The following is a 23,086-nucleotide window of genomic DNA, read 5'->3' on the forward strand; positions in this document are numbered from 1 at the left end:
AGCCACATTATGCATAAATGCAGCATTAGCTGAGATACTTATTTGTACTCTCCTACAGAGAAAAAGTACTGTGTAAGTAAAGCATTGTCACTCTGCTAGTTAAGCATTCATTCAGGAATTAACACAACGCATTCTAACATTAACAAACATAAAGCTGAGATGAACAGCACTACAAATATCATGTCTTCTTTTTTCTATTTCCCCCCACAATTAAGCAAAAATCAAACAGATGGAAATGTGCTGTTTTATATATAATGTCAGGCAGGATTTGAGATAAAAGTGCTCTTAGACAAAAAGTCACAGCATATAGTCTTGTAGAAATACATTCCATGTTTTACTTTGCATTTGAGTGAAGGAAAGACACAGAATGCTAGACAGAAGCAGCGTTATCCTCATCTGAAGAGAAACTCATTAAAAAGTGGAACAAGGGTTTAAAATCTCCTTAACAGTAGTAAAACAGTAAATGAAACAAAAGAGTACCCTCCACTCAGAAATAAGTTACTACTGTATTTTGCTTTCTTTATAGTCTTCCTAGATGATACAACAAGGTCTGAACTGAACTACAATGACCATTTCGTGGGGGGGTTGTTTCTATTCCCGGCCCCCTGCATGCATCGGTGGAGCACACATGAGCACACCACACCCCGTTACATTCTTTTAGTGACATGTTTAATGATGCTTTCATGTCACTTCCAGGTTCAGCTCTGTGCACACAATCGCGCATCATGCTGACGCACGTTAATCGGTCCTTGCCAGTACCTTACATTATTGCTCAGGTGACAGCTGTGGTAAATGAGTTCAATAACTGAGGGGAATTAATGATATGAAGGAAGGGACACAGGTGGCGCTGTGGTCTAAACCACAGAGCCTAGGACTTGCCAATCAGAAGGTCGGCGGTTCGAATCCCCGCAACGGGGTGAGCTCCTGTTGTTCGGTCCCAGCTCCTGCCAACCTAGCAGTTCGAAAGCACATCCAAGTGGAAGTAGATAAATAGGTACTGCTCTGGCGGGAAGGTAAATGGCATTTCCGTGCGCTGCTCTGGTTCGCTTAGTCATGCTGGCCACGTGACCTGGAAGCTGTCTGCGGACAAACGTCGGCTCCCTCGGCCAGTAAAGCGAGATGAGCTCCGCAACCCCAGAGTTGTCTGCAACTGGACCTAACGGTCAGGAGTACCTTTACCTTTACTGAGATGGAGATTAATGTTCTTGAGCTTCAGTTGCAAGTTCCTGTAAGTTACTTGTCATTTCTCTAGTTGGTTACATGAAAATAAAGCTTGGAGGCCTATTCCTTCTCTGTTGCTTGTATTGGTGATTCATGCAAGATTGCATTATCAGTATTACAGCTATGGTTATTGTTACCAACCATTGATATCAGCTTTGAAGTCAGTTCACATGATCAAACAAGAAATCTGGGTTCCAGAACATATGCCTACAAACTGCTATGCATTCAAAGTGACATGTTCGACAGCCACATTTTTGTAATTCTACCTCACCAGTACGGCATAATATTAAGGAATTGGTTATTGTACACTGGCCTGCAGAATACACTGGGCAAGTTCACAAATCACAATAAACCACAGTTAAAAACAAAGTATGGTGTAATGTCAACAAGCAGTATGCTACTCAAAAGTGTACTCGTTCTCCATTTGTCCTACTGCTGACATGTCATGGTCAAAAGAAGCCCAAGCATCTGGTGGGCTGTATGATCTAGAACTAGACTTACATGTTATTGAGCATATGGGATTTCTGTTTGGTCAACCGTGGGCATCAGACTTCCAGACAGAGTAATGAGACCCACCAAAATGGTATCTCAACTTAATTCCCTTGGTGTCTAAAATAATCTAGTTAAGTCACTAATGGAAATTAACAGAGGGGATGCTCTTTATGAAGACCATGATTGTGTGACCAGTCTATGAGACATGAGATACTAAGATACTACAGCAGTAGCATGATTAAAGCTGCACAGCCTCAAATTCCAACCCTTTTCACTGCATTTAATCTTTTAATTCCCTTGTGTAGCCTCCAAGACTAAATGTTTTCCCCCAAGCTCTACAATAGTTATTTTCCACCCATAATTGGAAACACACTCCTAAGTATCTTTACAGTCAACATAAATATAATTTTATGAGCAATGAAATGAAGGTTTTAAATCATTCTGGTCAATATTTTAAATTTTCATTATATTTTCATTGGGTTCTTCTTTCAACAGCTTCCCCCACTCCCAGGGAAGTATTTCAAAAACTTCCAAATTAAAAAGCACCACCAGAGTCTGGTGATTCAGAGAACAGAGCATGAGATGCTGATAACAACTGGAATAGAAAGCTGGTGTTAACGTGACCTTGCAAACTGCAGGATCAAACAGGTTGCAGATTGCATATTTCATCAAGCAACGTATTCTGAGTCTACACTTAGAATCTCTCATTATTATTTTTTAAGAATATATATGTTGCTGCAGAAAAAGCAGAGTGTTGAATGCTACATTAAGGAAATAGTAGTATAGCACAAAGTTGCCTGTCTTGCTTGGCTCTCCATGGGAACACAGAGAGAGAAAAGACTCAGTATAGGACAGCACATTCAGCTGAGGCTGAAAGCAAAGTCATTGCTCACCATTGTTTCTAGACAGAATGAAAGCTGGAAAAGGCAAGTCCTGTTCCTCCCACTGACCTTGTAACGCTTGCAGTCAGATAAAGCACCCTGACAGCTACCCATACAGCTTGGATTCATGGGCATAGCCAAGGGGGGGGGGGAGCCAGGCCCCCTAAATCAAGTAAATCAATAAAAATACTTAACTGAGGTTCTGCCCACCCCACTCCCTGCAACATGAAACCTTCCCCCCTGCAACTAATCCTGGCTACGCCCACGCTTGGATATTTACTTTACTACCCATTCTTAAGGTGGTGTACTGTTACTGCAGAATTTAAGTGTTATTTTTAAGGGGGGAAATATGCAATGAAACCCCTACATCTATACTGCAGCCTTAGGCTCTTTCCAGACAACATTATGTCTACTAAATAAAATAAACATGCAGCATCAGGACATCTTTCCTCAATGAAATGCTTCTCTTCCAGATCTGTCATATTTTCCTCAGCACTCAGTTTTATTTTCTCAAAGGGAAACACGTGCAATCTCATCTCTCTCTAATGCACCCACTGCTACTTAAAATATTTGGTTTTATCCAACTAAAACATGTGTGAACAGAGTGACTTCCACAAGTGCTACAGAACTAGCCCCCCACTTTTCTCCCCCTGCACACCTCCCAAATCTGCTCTGGGCATTCCAATTCTCCAAAAATTTGGGTATGGTGCAGGCAGTGCACAGGTGGGAGGAAATTCTGTTCTGTTCATGAAAGTTCTTCCATGCACACAGTGATTTAGCTGGATACAATTCCAAGTAAAATCTATGCAAATAGCATTGACCTTATTGCACAACTTCTGTTACATCACTTGTGGCAATGCGTGATGCCCACAACACTTTGGGGTCTTCAAGTTTTAGGTTAAGAACATTCCCACAAAGCAGAACCTACCCACAAAGCAGAACCTACTGCTGCAGAGATTTCATGAGCCTTGAGGTGTTTTAGTTTTGAAGACTCTGCCCTTTTTAACCTCAGTATAGGAGAACACGTCAGCTCTTTTTCCCCTCTGTATTTAAATATTAGTACACTCTTGTCAAAATTAAATAAAAAATACCATTTTTTTAAAAGCAAGAATGGGGAACCTGTGGCCTGTTACTATACTACAATTCCCAGCAGCCCCAGCAGCATGGTCAATGGTCAGAGTTGAGAACTGTAGTCCAAGAGTATCTAGACAACCACAGGTTCACCACTATCCTTTTAAAGCAGCTACTGATTGTCCCTGGGTGGCACTGTGATCTAAACCACTGGCCTAGGGCTTGCCGATCAGAAGGTCGGCAGGCAGTTTGAATCCCCACAACGGGGTGAGCTCCCGTTGCTCAGTCCCTGCTCCTGCCAACCTAGCAGTTCAAAAGCAAGCAGTGCATGTAGATAAACAGATCTACGGGATCTGGCGGGAAGGTAAACGGCATTTCCATGCGCTACTCTGGTTTGCCAGAAGTGGCTTAGTCATGCTGGCCACATGACCCGGAAGCTGTACGCCAGCTCCCTTGGCCAGTAAAGCAAGATGAGCGCCGCAACCCCAGAGTCGTCCACGACTGGACCTAACGATCAGGGGTCGCTATTTCAACAACACAGATAACCTATTATTTTGTGGAGCCAGGGTATCAGATCTTACATACGTTTAGCATATATTTTTTAGAATAAAAGGCAGCTTTATTTTTACCAGCGAGAAATGCCCTTATTCTAAAATACAATCATACTGGCTCTGCAAGGTCCCCATGTTCAGAGCTACAAATCTCCTAATAGGAATGTTCTATCAGCACCAGTATCCTCAAATCAATTAGAACAGCTGAAGCACAAACATTCATTCATTTATTCATTTATTCATTCATTCATTTCACTTTAAAAAACGCTTGCCTTTGGTACTGCGTGGCATGTTACAGGCAAATCCTTAATCTCGGGCACGTCTAGATATGTCAGAGCCGTGCACCTGATGAAAAAAAAAGCTGATACAAATATAGAACACACAATGGCTGTTGCATTGACTACAAAGAATACATAGTCTTTGGTCATAGAATTTTAGAGTTCGAAAAGACCCAAGCGTTATCGAGTCCAACCCCCTGCAATGCAGGAATCTCAGCTAAAGCATCCATGACAGATGGCCATCCTACCTTAGCATAAAAACCACCAAGAAAGGAGTCTACCACCTCATGAGAGTCTGTTTGCCTGTTAGGTATTTTGACAGTTACCTTTTCTTACGATTGCTATTTTAGCCAAACTCTCAGATTGTCCTTTATATTTTCAGACATGCACTCATGAAGCAGTCACTAAGATTTATCACTAGATTGTTTCCAATGGAAAATTCCACAAAAGCATTGCACTATTTTCTCCCACTTTCCCCTTGGAACAAGTTCCCATATCAAATCCCCAAATTTTGAACATTTTACTTCACATGTATTTAAGCTGCTTTCTGTTTACACCTTTAACACAGAGACGTGACAGAACTAGTTGTTTGAACTTCATGTCCCTCAAAATATAACAAGGAAAGAACAGTGGAAGGTAAACATGTTAGTTGAGCCTATGCCAAGTCACTGCACAGAAGGAGAATTTCTGAAGAGGCTTTTGGATAAGATACCTGCCCTAAAAAAGATCCACTGGAAAATATGAGTCATTCACAACCACTACTTTACAATTCAAGGCAAGGCCCCCACTTTTAGGAATATCCAATGTTTTCACATTGTTTACTTACATAATAGTTTTAAAATATCAGATCTGTGTAACTAAGGCAAATTTAGCAAGGCACTGAGCACCAAATTATGTCACTGTCTCAAAAATAAGCAGTAACGTTTGTCATGCTAAGAGCAGGGGTGGAGAGAAAAAGGATATATGAATTTTACTTTAAGCCTTTTTTGGTACAATGCTTCAGGACTCCCAGCAAGTTCTAACAAATGACTCAGGCTGTATTGCCACAATCAGTATGCAGTTTTTACAAAGGTTGTTAAACGCAAGTACTTGGCAGGAAAATACTCTTGAAAATAGACACACACAGGGAGAGAATTATATTCTACAAATAGGGAATCTTGTTTGAAATACAGTTTCAAATTAAGCTGTTCCTGTTTCATTTAAAAAAAGAATTCACTGAGTGGTTTATTTCAGTTATGAATGGAGCAGAAAGAAAACCATACTCCTTGTTCTGTGATGACCAGCCAAAAGCATACTTTTGTGCACCTATTACCCAACAGATTTCCCCAAGCAGTGGAAAATGAGAGGTTGTTCCAACAGCCTCCGGAGATGCATCTGTCATATAAGTACTGGTGCTTTGCATCCCCCACCTGGTAGAGTGTTTGGGACTGGAGGAAATCAGGATCCAAATGGCTATCATCACGCTAATTCATAGTTATTAACATCACACAAAATTATTATTTCTGTCATGAAAGAATTATGATCACACACGCGAGCTATATTTTAGGAGGCTGCCCTGGAAGGCATATTTCACGTGCTCTATGAACTTGTAGTCTTATAAAGATTATGCATATTTCATTCTATTGAAAGAGCAAAAAGTAATATAGGCATACCTTGGAAGCCAAACAGAATCCGTTCCAGAAGTCTGTTCGATTTCCAAAATGTTCTAAGGGGCAGCTTCCAAAGAACGTTCACAAACTGGAACACTTACTTCCAGGTTTGCAGTGTTTGGGAGCCAAAACATTCAACTGCTAAGGTGTTCATCAACCAAGGTACGACTGTACATACTAGGAACACAAACCAATTTGCAATCAGAACCCACCATTAATGAAATCTGCAATGAATATAGTCACTTGCAAACAAAAAATACAGTTCTGCATTTGCCCTCTGGCCTATAAGTGATGCCACTAAAACATCAGGATATATTGAGACTTCCCCCAGCCACGCTATGGAAGGAGACAGGAAGCCTGGTCACACATAAATCAACTTGATGAATTACTGAATATATTCAGTCCCCATTGAACGTTTGGGTTGGTTTGCTGTGAGCAAGTGATTAATAGAAGATTGTTGGTTAGTGGTTTATGAAACAACGCATTAGCAGTTTAGACACAGCTTGTTCTGTATAGGTAGCTAGAACAAAGTCTATTTTTGTTGCAGCAATGTTCATTGTTAATGGTCCTTGAAATTCAGAATAAAAATTAGACACAAGCTGAAGTTGTGTAATATATGGGTCATAAAACCCTCAGGCAAAAATTATCTATACTGGATTTTAGGGGGGAGAATGAGCTGGTCAGGTTAAGCAGGTCAAGCCATTTTTTTTTAAAGCCTCATCCATCCTCTTCTCCAACAGCCTGTTTACTGATGTGTATATGGTTTATTACCTTATGTGCGTTGTATACCAGAGTGAGCATGCAGCAGTAGCACCTTGTCAGAACTTGTCAAGAAATGTATATTCTGACAATCTGTATTACCATCTTAAAATTCTCCAACCCAAAAATTGAAATATTTGAAAAAATCCCTGACTATAAGCATAACCTCATTCATACTTTATCCTTTTCTGATGTGAGCCATTCTTTTCACAACCTCTGTCAACTATTCATCAATACCCGGTGCCAATAGTGGTGGTTTCTCTAAAGAGATGTCTCCCAAGTTCAATTCTCCATCTCATCAGTCACTTTTAGAGAGCCAGATGTTGCATTTAACTGGAGCTCCCAGAACCCAGGTAATAGGCAGCCAACTCCATTTTGAAACCCTTCACATTGGCTTAAAGCAAACATTTCTTTAAGTCTTAGAACCTAACTGCTATTCCAACATCATCAAGCAATATAGAAACAACTTGCCAATGGAAACTTGTATTTTACTATTTGGTACTGTTCGGCCAGCTTAAAATATTTGTTCTTCACTTCTAGGTTTAAATAAATACAATAAATTTATTTCAGATTTTGTGGGAGGGGGTTGTGGGGGAGAACCCTGCTTTACCCCACAATGATGCAGCACATGATTGCCATGGTTATTTATTTATTCATTTGTTCTTTAATATTTCTAAGTTACTTAATATTTAAAATTTTTCCAAGTAGTGTATGCAAATAAAACCACAAAAACAATATCATAAATGAAAATGCCATACAAAAATCCAGTGGTACATGGTACATGGTCCATTCTTATGCATCAGGGAAAGCCTACACAGGAGTTTAGTTTGAAAACATAATGGCAAAGGGGTTAAAAGGAACGGGAGATGAGACGGGGAAGAAAAGAAACCCAAAGACTTTAAAAGCTATTGTTATTATTTTAAAAGATAATGTTTTTAAGAGCTGACTCAAGTTCCACATTTGAGGATAACAAGTAAGTATGATGTATACACTAGCTGTCGTTTGGCCCCCACCAAGCTCATTGAAATGCTGTGCAAAACATAATTACATGCAGGCAAATATGCAAGTTCCAAGCTGCTCTTTAGTTCATGAACCTATCAATGGGGGCCCTCACAACTGAAAGAGTTACCCACTCCCATTTTGCAGTTACTTTTCCAAGTAGGCATTAGAACAAGATGCAGCTTTAAAACTGTCAGAGGAAGAGTTGTTCCTTTGTGAAGCTTCCCAAGCTGTTAATCTATTACAGCCTGAAAACAAGCGCTTGCTATAGCTCAGCTAAACATCCATTTGTCTTTCAAACTGGAGCAGGTCACAGTGAACCATCTGATCCAGCCCATTTCTGCTAAACTCTACAGAAGTAATTGTGAAAAGGAGAACCACCACCCCCAACTGGGTGCATAGGACAACACGGATCAACTGGGATGATTGGGTAGCAGGAAGAGCTCTCTTTAATTATTATTAACCTCTGTATGGTTCTATACATGATCTACATACTAAAAACTGAAATGCTTTTGTTTGTTCCTCCGTAACTGTCATAAATCTTTGCTTAGGTTACCATGACATTTAGAGCAGCCCTGGCAAGCCAGTGACAGGTACAATAATACACTGCTTTTATTCTTTGAATTCATACCAACTGCTAGTCGAGATATAAATTTGTTTCAGTCTTATGTATGTGAAAACCAAATGACTCATCACATGCCTTTCTGGAATGAAAGGTCATCTTATCGCTGCAACAGGATTGCCTACAGTATAGTGAGTGTATCCACATTTACATAACCTTGGCCTTAACAATGGAAAAGAATGTCAGTATACCAATATGTGAAGCAGAAATTACAGTGGTACCTCGGGTTACATACGCTTCAGGTTACATACGCTTCAGGTTACAGACTCCACTAACCCAGAAATAGTGCTTCAGGTTAAGAACTTTGCTTCAGGTTGAGAACAGAAATCGTGCTCCAGCAGCGCAGCGGCAGCAGGAGGCCCCATTAGCTAAAGTGGTGCTTCAGGTTAAGAACAGTTTCAGGTTAAGAACGGACCTCCAGAACGAATTAAGTACTTAACCCGAGGTACCACTGTATTCTGATTTGTGAACAGCTAAACTTGAATTTGACATGCAAAACAAACCATTCTTACACAATGAAGGATCTTCCTACAGGTATACAGGTCCAAATCTATAGACATACCTCTGGAGCCCTAACTAGGCACATTCTGTCTGCTCCCCCAAATAAACACATGAGGCAACCCAGGGCACACTGCAGCTTCAGGAATCAGCAGTGTCAGGGAGCCTAATTATGAACTCTATTCTCAGACAAAATATCATGAACACTCCAACTTATATAAGGAAAACCCTTGTAAAGCCTTACCACCAACCTCCACACGAGCTTCTGGAACACCTTCAGATGGTGTTGCCAACAGTTGGTGAGAGTGAGGCAATCTTCAGAGCTTTGGCACTGGTCTCTCTCCACCTCTAGGCCACAGAAGTGGTGGGGTGGGCGGGGCACCCATGGAGAACCACCTCTTGCATTTCCACCACCTGAGGTCTGAGCTCCTACTGGTGCCATCCTAACCTGAATTTGCCTGTGCATCGTCTCTGCTTCCCCTCAGATGACCCAATGAAGCAGCTTTATTCCAGTAGGTCCTATATAAGGAGGATAGTATGAAGGGGGGGTGAGGGGGAAGGCTATGTACACGGGTATTCTCCTGTAGCTTAAATCCAGATCCAAGATGACGGGGGGGGGGGCCTTGTTGAAACTCATCTACATTTTGAAACTAACTTTAACAAGCCTCTGAAGTTCCTTGCATAGTTTAAGCCAGTGTTTGTCAACCACTGTTCCGCGGCACACTAGTGTGCCACGATATGTTGCCTGGTGTGCCATGGGAAAAATTGAAAAATTCAAAAGATATTTTTTTTAAAAAAAAAATCAAATTTTTGCCCACTAGGCAGGCGCCGGACTGTGTCCTGGGTATGGGGTGGGGTGGGGTGGGGTTTTTGACCCCACCCTCGGCCAGCAGGGGCGCCGATTGGCGCTCCTCAGGGGGACACCCTCCACTTTTCTGATGTCCGGGCTATGATTGGTCCAGACTCCAGCCTGACCTATCACAGTAGGACATCATCTTCCGACTTCCTTCCCGCCCGAGCACAGTGTGCGCAGCAGCGGAGAGAAGAAGACGTCGCGACTCAAGTCACCAGGAGGACCGGAGAAGTTGTCATTTTATTTCTCTTCAGTCTCCACTGAATGCCTTGACTGGGTTAGGGACCCTTATAGCTCAGCATCAGTTGGTGGAAAGGACATGACTTTACAGGAGCAGGAGGAACTAACTGAACTGAGACAAAATCGTGATTTCAAGCTAAGATTTGCTGATCTACCTTTGGACGGTTTTTGGTTGGATACTGCCAAGGAGTTCCCCCTTCTGGCAAACAAAGCTATTTTGACATTGCTCCCTTTTTCCACTACATATCTGTGTGAGATGAGCTTTTCAAGCATGATTGCTATAAAAACTAAATACAGAGAGAGACAGAGCTTTTGACGAAGAGCTACGTGTGTGTCTTTCTTCGATTCCAGCCAGAATATCGGCTTTGTGTTCAGCCAAACAGGCCCAGGTTGCGCACTGAATAAAGTATTTTATAATTTTTCATATTTCTGTTTACTTACTATTTCATAATAAAGTAATTATAAAATACTTTCTTTGTGTTTATTTGATTCCTATTCAAGAGAATTACTTTATATATAGTCAATATAGGCACAGAGTTAAATTTTTTAACATTTTCTAATGGTGGTGTGCCTTGTGTTTTTTTTTCATGAAACAAGTGTGCCTTTGCCCAAAAAAGGTTGAAAAACACTGGTTTAAGCCAGATTTCAAAGGTAGTAAAACACAATACTATATGAAATTATACAATGCTCCTTGATCATCACATTTTGCCAAAAAATATACTGCTAGAGTTGGCCAATCAAGGAGCACACAACAGTGGCTGGCATAATTATGTTTTCTTCCAGACAAGACTTTCATCAAGCCATCTTTTGCTTAAGCATCCCACTGGCCAGGCCGGAATGCAGATGTTGACAGAGTCCTGAGTGTTCAGCAAAATACAGCCATAATATTCAACATCAAGTGTTGTTCAAAGCTGCCCACTCTACCAATACCAACTTTTTGATCTATGTAGTTAATGCTTCACTTCAAAAGACATTAGCACTTGATGAAGTGTCCTAATGCTATAAAGAAAGACCACATGTGCTCTCTAGAAGTTCAAGTTGAACAATAAGGCCATCATACCTGAGCAAACACAGGGGAAATGTCACGTCTCAGTCCACTTCATTTAAAATGCACAATTAACCTTTTGTTCAAGAAATGCCGGAAGCAAGTTCTCTTCATCATGTAGCTATGTAACTAAGAAATTTTGCAGGGCAATTATTAATGGCTTCAACCCTTCCTTCATGAAGAAAATACCCAAGTACCATTTGACAGTTTTTAGTCTACTAACCCACTAGGCTGATTTTTGTAAGCTTGCTATAATAAAACTATGTTTATTGGATCCTAAGCCTAAAATCTGTTCTCTTACAAGACTGTATGTACTATGCATTCTAACACAGTTGTCTAAGATACTGACAAGTCTATTATTTCTATACAAAAACAGGAGCTATTTTCCCTTTATGCTACTACTACAATTCACTTACAATATCATGGTAAGGATACAAAAGTAGCATATGGAGAACTGTGAAGAGCCTTGCATCCTTTGGTGTGAGGGGCAGAGAATATAACCCTTTTCGATAATTATGGCTGCTTCCTTTATTTCTTTACAAGTCAGTGGAAAGATGAAATACGTAAGTTTGAAACGGTGGGCAGCTGCTGCACAGCATGGGCAGTCTCTGCACTGCCTTGAGACCAGCAGGCCTAAACAAAACACATGCAACCTCTGTGTGCAGGAGAGTAGATGGGGAACTACTCACACTACAAAGCAATGGGCTCAAAACCTGTTGCTTCAGATATATAATGCAGATGAAGAAAGAACTCTTTGTGACCTGTGCCCATTGCAACATATGCAGCAGATCTGGACTATGGAGCAATGTGTAAAGATCCTCAGCTTTTTGTTAAAATTTCAAGAATGGAGGATTATTCAACATTTGTGGCAAAAGCTGCACCCTGGTGGCCTTCAACAAAATATTTGCTGAAAGGTCTAGAAAAACTATTTCTACAAACAGCAATTACCTTAAGAAAACTGAAACTGGTTAAGCATGGATGGGTTGGCTCTTTGCTACGAAGGGCCACTGGCTACAGAGGAAAGTCAATCAAGTCCCAAGGGAAAGGCTAGACCATAGGTAGGCAAACTAAGGCCCGGGGGCAGGATCTGGCCCAATCGCCTTCTCAATCCAGCCCACGGACAGTCTGGGAATCAGTGTGTTCTACATGAGTAGAATGTGTCCTTTTATTTAAAATGCATCTCTGGGTGATTTGTGGGGCATAGGAATTTGTTCATTTTATTTATTTATTTTTCAAAATACAGTCCGGCCTCCCACAAGGTCTGAGGGACAGTGGACCAGCCCCCTGCTGAAAAAGTTTGCCGACCCCTGGGCTAGATCAAGGGGAGCATGTGCTGTTAGGTGCTTTCAGGCAGCTCCCAGCACTACCGTCCCATGCAGTGTTTTTTTGTTAGGAAGACTGGTATATGCACTAAACATGGTTAGCCAGATGAAATTCTGCTATGGACCCACCCACAGACCAAAGGTTCTCCCCTCTCAGTGGTAAATGATTTCAAGATCTACCACAGGACATTTCACACTCTGAGGAAAAAGTAAGCTTACTTGGAAAATCTTTGGAAATTTAAATAGGTTTGCCAAAATGAAAATGATGGAAAAGTTATTCAAGGAAGTAGATGATTTATTAGTTATTACTTATTATAAAGGATGTTTTGTTTTAATTACCGTATTTTTCGCCCCATAAGACGCACTTCTTCCCCTCCAAAAATGAAGGGGAAATGTGCCTGCGTCTTATGGGGCGAATGCAGGCTTTCGCTGAAGCCTGGAGAGCGAGGGGGGTCGGTGCGCACCGACCCCTCTCGCTCTCCAGGCTTCAGGAAGCTCTGCGCAACCCTCGGGAGACCGGCTCTGAGGGTTGCGCAGAGCTGCCTGCGGTCCTGGGACCAGCGCAGCTCTGCCCGGCCAGCGGGAGCCGGGGGCAAAGCTCCGGCCCGCTCCCGGTGGCCGCGCAGAGCTGCCTGCGGTCCTGGGACCAGCGCAGCTCTGCGCTGCCATCCGGAGTGGGGCGCTAAGCTCCGCCCCGCTCCCGGTGGCCGCGCAGAGCTGCCTGCGGTCCTGGGACCAGCGCAGCTCTGCCCGGCCAGCGGGAGCCGGGGGCGAAGCTCCGGCCCGCTCCCGGTGGCCGCGCAGAGCTGCCTGCGGTCCTGGGACCAGCGCAGCTCTGCGCTGCCATCCGGAGCGGGGCGCTAAGTCCCACCCCGCTCCGGATGGCGGCGCAGAGCTGCCTGCCATCCCGGGATCAGCACAGCTCTGCCCATCGCCAGCCCCACAAGCTCGGGGGACAGCGGGGAGGCAGAGCGTGCCTTCCCACTGTTCCCCGACCTGGTTCTTCCAGCCCCGCACCTGGGGGGGGGAATAAAAAATGTTTTCTTTATTTCCCCCCCCAAAAAAAAACTAGGTGCGTCCTATGGGCCAGAGCGTCTTATGGGGCGCAAAATACGGTATGTGAATTTCATACTTTTATCTTGATTTTAGTAATTTCAAATAATGCTTATGGATAGATTTGTGATTTCCAGAGATTATAACAATTTTGTTTCACATTCTAGTAAAGTGGGTTAGATAAAGTAGATAAATGCATTAATATCACTAAACAGGTGAAAAATATAATCATTTTTCATCAATAAGTAAAACATATTGAACTATATAATACACTTAATATGTCAGTACTAAAAGGTAAAGGTACCCCTGCCCGTACGGGCCAGTCTTGACAGACTCTAGGGTTGTGCGCTCATCTCACTCTATAGGCCGGGAGCCAATGCTGTCCGCAGACACTTCCGGGTCACGTGGCCAGTGTAACGAAGCTGCATCTGGCGAGCCAGCGCAGCACACGAAACGCCGTTTACCTTCCCGCTGGTAAGCGGTCCCTATTTATCTACTTGCACCCACTTGCACCCGGGGGTGCTTTCAAACTGCTAGGTTGGCAGGCGCTGGGACCGAACGACGGGAGCGCACCCCGCCGTGGGGATTCGAACCGCCGACCATGCGATCGGCAAGTCCTAGGTGCTGAGGTTTTACCCACAGCGCCACCCGCGTCCCTATGTTAGTACTACATGTACTTAAATATGCTATGTTACTACTAACAGCATTTGGGGCATGTGCAACAGGAGAGCCGCAGAGACCACATCTTCCCCCAGGCCCCACATTCCTCTCTGTGACACTGCCTGCATATGCAAGGAAATTCACTGTTGAGCAAAAACATTTACGGTAAGTTGTCCCTTGGATCAAAGGTTAGAACAAAAATGATCTCAATAGCAATTTTAACAGCTTTAAAGATTATCTTAGACTAAAGACAGCATAGAAGACTGAAGAAATCCACAATGTACTGGTTTCATATGCTTAACATTCACTCTGACTTAGGTCAGTACTGAACGCAAACAATGGCAGGATTCTTCAGTTAGCCTAAAATATAGATTTAGTCTAGGCGGAAATTCTGGCTCAACTTAACTCCCTGCTTTTAGGACACCAGCACACCTTGTTTAATTCAATTTTGTCCCAATTTAGTGTTTCTCAATTAATCTTTGTTCCAGCAATGCATACAATCAGGTTTGAAAACACTCTGTTCCCTTGAACTATTTTTAAAATAGTGTGCATCTGAAAATAGACTTCACCATAAGTAAGTGTGATAGTTTGGGGCAATGAAGTAGTTAACATCAATTTTTAGCAGGAAAATGGGAAAAATAAAAGCTACATAGATATTCACAAGAACTAGTAGTGCAATGTCTCATTTCCACCAGATTTATGCAAATACAGTGTGACCACACTTAGAATACTGTGACATTTCTGCCCCACATCTAAAAAATATATTGTACAGTTGGAAATTGTTCAGAAAATTTCAATGAAAATTATCAGGAGGCTGCAGCTACTCCCGTATGATGAAAAGTCTTGTGTCGACTTTTCAATTTTCCATTTGTGTCCTGTCTTTCTAGATTGTCAGCCTGAGGGCAGGGATTGTATTTTTTGTGACTTTCATGCTGCTCTGAAAGTCTTTTTTGGCTGAAGAGAATTAAAAAAACAATTTACGTAAAAAATCACATGAAAATTAGCTGGTCCAGACATAGCAAGTAGTATTCAACTACTGCATCTCGTCAATGCAAGGATTTTCCTTGCGAAATGGGTATATGTGCACTCTCCCCTAATCTGCTCTAAAGAGCTGGGAGAACCCTTAGGACAGTTTTTGGGACACACAGGGGGGAGAAGAAGGAGAGGAGATGGGGAGCATGTTTCATTGTACAAGAGCAAATCCTTGCACTGATGCAACTAGAGTCTTAGTGCTATGTTGATTCCTCCCACCCTGTCCAAGACAACCCTGCAGATTTTCTCAAATACAATAAGTTACCCTTCATTCTAATACTTCTATTTATTGTTAGCTTAAATAAGGAAATACAAATTGTGGGGGTATGTAGCCACAGGTATTGCTATTGCTGTACAGTATTATTGCATCTTTGCAAACACAGAACTGCAAAGTTTACCTAAAACAGACTGCAAAGATGGAAATCTCTTTTAAAAGAAATCAATTTAAGTACCAAAGAGGAATACATTAAATCAATTTATCTTCCTTGAGTTGTGCCCTATTTTACCTTTACTGTGCGGGGGGGGGGGATTCATGTTTTTAGAAGACACAGATTAAAAGATAACATGATTTTTTACTGAAGGTTTAACAAAAGGCAAGCATCTTTGTAAGAAAGTGAAACGATCCTAATCCTAAACACTATTGACGAAAGGCAGCCAAATTAGGCGTTCAAATCCCAGAAAGCAATTAACTTGACAGCTGAGGTCTTCTTACACAGCAGGGAGACACGCACAAAAAACTGAGGGAAGTTTCTGAAAATTTCTAAGCATTGCAAGAAGAAGAAAAGGCACTGTGCCTTCGTGACTGCTGGCAGCCTACCCAGCCTAAAAGATTGTCTGATAATTATGCTATATACAAGACATGCAAATACAGCAAGGATGGAGAGCGTTTACCTTATGAAAGCATACAACATAAAAAGAGTTCACATTCTGGTGCCAAACTCATTGTAATGCTACACTAGTTCCGTTTAAACCACTGTCGTGTTGAATAGATATATAAAAACAATATTTGATTCCCTCCCCCTCTTTCTTTTTTCCTTTCTCCTTCTGTGATGGAACTCCTATTTGGGGACTTCCCCGGCTTTTTTCTGGCCCATGTAGGACCAGTCTGGACAGTTAGTCTTGGTGAAGACTTGACATTTTCATCCCCCAAAAAGTTTTTGATTTGAGTTTCCATTGAAATGAGGCTGTATTTTAATGTTTTAACGTTGTATTTTAATCTTGTTTTTAAGTTGTATTTTAATCAATTGTTTTTATATCGAGTGTTAGCCGCCCTGAGCCCGGTCTTGGCTGGGGAGGGTGGGGTATAAATAAAATTATTATTATTATTATTATTATTATTATTATTATTATTATTATTATTCTGCAACTTGTCTTGATGGTGTCACAAAATGAACTTTCAAGGCTGAAAAGAGAGGCCAACTCAACCAGGATAGTACCAGTATTGGTCATGTGATGACCCTGACTTAGCTTTGACATAGCTACTTGACACTTTAATAAAATGTTCCAGTTCCATTTGGGAAATGAAAACTTGCAAAGCAAGCAACCAGTTCAATCTGAAGTATGTGTATGCTTAATATCCTGTATCTGAAACCTGTTCTGCCCCCTCCCCCACACTTGATGCCATTTTGCAGACTGTCTACTGAAACGTCATACTTTTCTCAGCTTAAATGTTAATAAGGCCTCATCTACACATGCAGCAGAGTAAGTTGACCCAGAATAGTACCAATTCAGATGGCAGATGGGAGAATGACAGTGTTGAATGCTTTCCCATGTAGAACAGTCCCTGCAAATAAAAACCTAGCATATTTGGAAGAGGGATGCTAGCCTAACCATTACCTTCTATGCTGTTACTATTTTTGTTTTTTGTTTTTATTGTTTTTACATAAGTAAAAAGTGACCTTTCCCCATCTGGCATGATACAAGCCCATTCTTACAACTCAGAATTTTTTCAACTCTTTCAGCTACATATGTAGAATATGCCTTCATTTGTTACTAGGCAGAAATGTAATTACCCATTTCTGATGCATGCTACAGTTCCCTGTTGTTTGCTGGCACTTACTGACCTAGAGGCATAATTGATCCTGTTATAAAATGTAGGAGAAGTGTTGTTTTAAAGAGAAAGAGCATTAGCTTTCTCCTACTGCTCAACTGGAATGCAGTACTTAGCTGGAGTTACTTCAGGCTAAAAGCCCGATTCTGAACCCAGATTTTATTAAAATATCTGCCAATGTTGTTTACATACTTTTCTAAAAAGGGCTTCATGCCCTTTAGAAAAAGGAACCCAGAATTTGCCTGGGGAAAACAGAATGCCCTTTTCAAGCACTTGTTCCCAGCAGCTTGTAATTGTTTATAGCAGTCTTCTGGTGTCTGGTAGCAGGCACCAGGTTGGGGAAAGATAGTTTAGGGGTATGTCCAAGCAGGCTTGATAGCAAAAACTGTTTCTCACAAACTTAACAGTGTATACAGCCATTAAGTGACAGTGGCCTTATTAGGCAAATCACTGCCAGCCCTTACAATTACAATATGGGGACAAAATATTGAACTTTGGCAGCTTCAGTCAAATTGTTCTCTCTGAATTATCCTGGCACCATGCCTCAATAAGAGCTTGCCATGTGTGAAGAATAATGCTGACTGTGATTTCTGCATGTTAATATTGAACTACCTTACAGGGTCATTCTAAAGTGTACATGAAGTGCTTTGAACTCTCAAAAGTCTTATGCAAATACTAAGTGTTACTAATACTACAAAGGTGTATGGTGTGTTAAAGGAAGGGCAGTACCTCTGGTGGGGGACACATTGTGCTCCTTCTGGGGTTGTTTGCCCATCTTTGGTCCCCACCCTGCACTCCACTCTCACCTGTGGCTCCTAAAAGCTGCCAGCATAAGATAGCAGCCACACCTCATGAAATGGCTTTGATGGCTGGCTAAACCAGGTGAGGGTAGCCAATGGGTCTCAAACCCTCAGTGAGTTAGGGACTTCCCTTGGATGCGAAGACAGACTCTGGCAGATTGAGTGGATAAGACTAATAGTGGGCCGAACGGTCAAGAAGGCAGTTACTGCACATGCTGTAGAGGGAAATGAGGGACAGGCAGGGCTCGTCAACCTGGGAAGATAGCTCTTCTGGGAGAAGGAAAACTTACCGTATTTTTCGCCCTATAGGACACACCGTCCCATAAGGCGCACCTAGTTTTTTTTGGGGGGGGGGAAATAAAGGGGAAAAAATTATTTCCCCCCCAGGCGCGGGGCTGAGGCGGGGGAAGCTTGAGCTTCCCCCGACCCCAGCCCCCAAACAGGCAGCTCTCAGCAAGCCGTGGGAGCGCTCCCGCTGCTTGCGGAGAGGTCCGCGAAGCCTGGACGCGCTGAGCTCAGCGCGCGCAGGCTTCAGCATGCAGGCAACTCTCCGCAAGCAGCAGGAGCCCAGTGCTGGGCTCCCGCTGCTTGCGGAGAGGTGTGCGAAGCCTGGAGAGCGTGAGGGGTCGGTGCGCACCGACCCCTCTCGCTCTCCAGGCTTCAGCGAAAGCCTGCATTCGCCCCATAGGACGCACACACATTTCCCCTTCATTTTTGGAGGGGAAAAAGTGCGTCCTATAGGGCGAAAAATATGGTAAGCCTCCACTGCCTTGTGGCTATACTCATTCGCAAGAAAGTTTGGGCAAGTAAACTCTGAGGAAAAATCCATACCCACTGCCATGCAGGACATCTTTAGTGGGGGGAAAGGCTAAGGAGCGAACCCTTAAAAATTCTGAAGTGGAGTCCCTAGGGTGGGTGGGTGGGATCTTATACACCACCTTCTGGCAACTCCTGCAGCCCAGCTGGTGCCAAATGTATTGCTCTGCTTTCCTCTGGAACACAGTAGTGAGGCCAAGAGGGGGCGGATCTTGTTGTCTGGGCAGCCCAGGACCTCCATACACACTGCCCAGGCTTGTGCCCCAGAGAGGTCACTTTAGTGCTGCTAATGCAGCAATAGCAACATGGGAAACAACAGTTAAGAGTTACTGGTCTCTGTAGCCATAACAGGTGCTGTGATTCTCCAGCGCTTTAACAATGTAACATACAAAATCATAAAGAAATATGGCAAACTAATCCAACTACAACTAATATAAGGTGAAATCACGATATACATAAAAAGTTAAACAAAATCAGAAGATACTGTAAAATCTTAAATAATGCTTTGAGATTGACTGAAGTAATAAATATAATCAAACTTTAACTTTGGAATATTTATATATCTATAGCATCACCTAGTGGTATCACCTAGTGGGTGAGCCTAGTTCACCAAAGAAGAGAGGGTTAGCAAAGTTATGCCAACCATACAATACAAAGGGTTGGTGACAGAAGATTACATTGTTCAGCTATACTCATAAAATCTATAAAGTCAACTCATTCTGCAGTGAATTTGTCTTTTTTAATTTGTCTGTGTGCAGGTCTCAATTTATTTGTCAATTTTCCAAATACTTTTTCAAAATTGTTTACGGCAGTCAAATATGAACATTTACTTACTTTCTCTCTTGTGAGAAACATAATGAGGCCAATAACTACAGTCCACTGCCTCTGGAAATGTGAGTAAAATTGAGGTTTCCTGCACCTTCAAAAGAATCTGTGGCATAGATGGTATCTGAAGAACTGTATGTTGAATGTTCCTACATCAGAACTCCTTGCTTGGGGGAGGGGAAGTATGTCTGGGAACAGGCTCAGAGTCAACCATTCTGTTTAACTTATGTGTTCAAATCTTTCTATTGAAATAATATTCATCAACTGCATTTCTGAAGATTCCTAGATTTTAAATGTTCAATATAACTGAGTATTCTAAGCAAATTTATGTTTTGCTAGGCCACTGTGAATCTAACAGTTAAAAACATTCCAAACACTCACATACACTATCACAGATAAGAGATTAAAATAGTTTAGAGGACAGGTTTTGCCCCATAAAACTTGGTGTAAAAGTTTTATCACTTATAGTAATACAAACAACAGCTGTAGTAAAAGAAATTCAAGGCTGCAGAGTGTGGTTTATTTTGGAACATGAACATAGTAATCCCATGAAACAAGACCATCCACTCACTGCAGCTTAGATCCTAAGGCTTGTGAAAAGCCAATCCAGGATGCTTATACAAATAAGGGTCTCCATTCTGCATGCTAAATGTTAACTACATGCTATTAACTGCACTAAATCCCTGTACAGACACACATACACCATATTGGGAACAGCAGAGCTGCCTTACTGCATGTTCCCTACTGACTGTGTCTTCCATGCTTTAGGACGGAAGGTCTGAAACAGGGAGCTTGCTCTACACAAGTACTCTCCCGATATAGTTTAGAACCCTGATTGCACACATCACTGCATACAGCCCCCCTCCCTGTAAAGGCATGGCCACTTTGGGGGTGGAGAGAGAGCCAGCAAAGACATGAAGGCAGAAGGACACTATAACAGCAAGCATCACCTGTTCTTTGCGTCACATGATGGTGAACATTAGTGCAGGCAGCAATGTTGGACTCCAGATAATATTTAACTCCCCCAAACCCAAAGATAAGCAATAGGCATTGAAAATCCACCAGCTAGGGGAGACAAGCACATTTCTACAGCGAAGGAAGTCCATATAGTACCTACTCTCTTGGGAGTTGGACATCCCTGCTATACACCATGAAGTAGTCTGGATAGGGCTTCCAAACACTTTTCTAGAGCACATATAAGGCATTCAGAGTAAATGACCAATAACCAACTGTATTGGTGTTATATGAGTGTTGCTCCATGACATAATTTTAGACTGCCTTTTGAACAGTTCAGATCTATTGGATTGGGCCTTTTTTGTTTTTACATTTCATTTATGTATGTAAAGTGCTTCAGTAGCATTCTGCCCTGAAAGACCGCACAAAATTTTTTTTAGATAATTAGGTAGATACAAGCCTATTTTGCTGGTATTCCATCATGGTTTCAACAGCCCTCACTGAGCTATACTGAAGGAAGATAGGCAGCAAGCAATTTCTCAGCTGCATTGTAAGATGCTGGTTTCCATGTGTGCTAGTCCATACAGACATTCAACTCAGCCCTCTCAAGGCCACTCCGCTGTTTCATAACATTAAATATCCCCCTCCAAGAGCTCAGTGACATATTGCAAAAAATATGCTACTTTTAATTCTATTTTGAATTGATTTTTTAATTAAAAAAAACAAAGTATAAAAGCCAACTAACAGACTCCCTGATCAAAACCTTCAAGTCGCAAGCACTCCAGAGTTCATCTGCCCTGCTATCTGCACTCACAGAACATTTAACATTTTTACAAGGAGCTCATATTCTAGTTGGTCCTTTTCCTTATTCTCCCTCCATGCCACATGATAGCAATTCCTATTAAAACTGTAAACTGAGCATCCAGAACAGAGAGTTTGAGTTTTTATAGAAACATGGTACATGCATATGCTGCCCTTAAGATGGCAACTTTTTTTCCTAATTTTTAAAATAATTAAAGCTGCCTATTAAAGAGGGAAGAGGGTACAGCTTAGTGATGGAGAACATGTTGTGTATTCTAAAAGGTGCTGTTTAATTCTTTCAGTTAAAAAAAAACTGTCTTGGACAGCACTCTCATAAATTTTGCTTGGTTTGAATGAGAAACATTCAGTATAAAAACCCTTAATTACTTCGATAAATAATGTAAAATACAATATTGGTAGGGTATAAAAATAGAGAGCAACAATACAGCACTACACATATGGTTGTTGCAGTAAGATTGTAAGACATTAAGACCAAGCTATTAAAAATATTACCTTTTTAGGATCATTGCTCTCAAAACATGCCCACAGAATTTGCCAACACAATATAAACATATATGCATACTGAGCTGTTTTTTTAAAATAATTATTTGACAATTGTTTTGAGTTGCGTTAAAATAAGGAAAATCTTACCTGATACTCTTCTGTTGAATCTGTTGATAACAGGAGCTGCAAAAAGAGAGAGAAAAAGTCCAATAAGCTAGGAAAAACTTGGTTGCTGAAACTACTAAGAACACAATACCATACTCCAGTGGTTTTCAACCAGTGTGCAGTGACACCCTAGGGTACCTTAAATCAGGCTTCCTCAAATTCGGCCTTCCAGATGTTTTGAGACTACACTTCCCATCACCCCTGACCACTGGTCCAGCTAGCTAGGGATCATGGGAGTTGTAGGCCAAAAACATCTGGAAAGCAGAGTTTGAGGAAGCCTGCCTTAAATAGTGGCCGGGGTGCCGTGATCAACATTGGCCTCTGTCCCTCTTCTTTACCCTCCCTCCTCTGATGCCCTCTTGTGTCTCCGCCTCCCAAAGGCTTGCACTGCTATTTATTGCAGCACCCCTGGCTATAAGCTCCACTGGCAAATGGTGCCTGGGAGGTACCTCTCTTTGGGGCTGGGGTGGGGGGAATGGCAGCTCAGAGACCAGGGATGGTAGCAGCAGCTGCCCGGAGGACTCCCAAGGAGAGGAGGCTGAGGGAACACCCCACAAGGGAGGGTGTTTGAAAAAGGGTGAGAGGCTGCCAGCTCTGCAGGAAAGGGGTGACATAGCGGGGCTCCTGAATGAGCCCCACAGGGGTGCTGCAGAAAGAATGTACCAGTAGTTGGTTAAGGAAGACCTGGACTCAAAAAGGTTGAAAACCTCTGCCAAGCTCTGAAAATGCCATGCTCTGAGAACAGGAAAAGGGAAGGGTGCATAAACCTTTCCCTGTTCACCACTTTTCTGCTCAAAACTGAACATCACATATGACTGCTTTTTCTCATGCAGGAGTCAAAGCTTCCGTTTCCCTCACAAATACATGAGCAGCTCAGAGAAAAGAAATGCCGTGGTGCAGCAGCACAACCGGACGCCTTCATCTGCACCAAAACATGTCTCTCCT

At 42.2% G+C, this 23,086-nt stretch overlaps 1 protein-coding gene across 1 annotated transcript in view; it reads right to left on the minus strand.

The window, feature by feature from the left end:
* Positions 1–23,086, minus strand: part of PRKAR2A (protein kinase cAMP-dependent type II regulatory subunit alpha) — an 83,854-nt gene that overhangs the window by 35,393 nt on the left and 25,375 nt on the right. The window contains exon 2 of the mRNA XM_082210373.1: positions 22,124–22,159. Within this exon, the coding sequence (XP_082066499.1) occupies positions 22,124–22,159 (36 nt within the window). The remainder of the gene's footprint in view (positions 1–22,123; positions 22,160–23,086) is intronic.

The sequence above is a fragment of the Podarcis vaucheri genome, assembly GCF_965113315.1.
Source record: "Podarcis vaucheri genome assembly, chromosome: 2".
Classification (NCBI taxonomy): Eukaryota; Metazoa; Chordata; class Lepidosauria; order Squamata; family Lacertidae; genus Podarcis; species Podarcis vaucheri.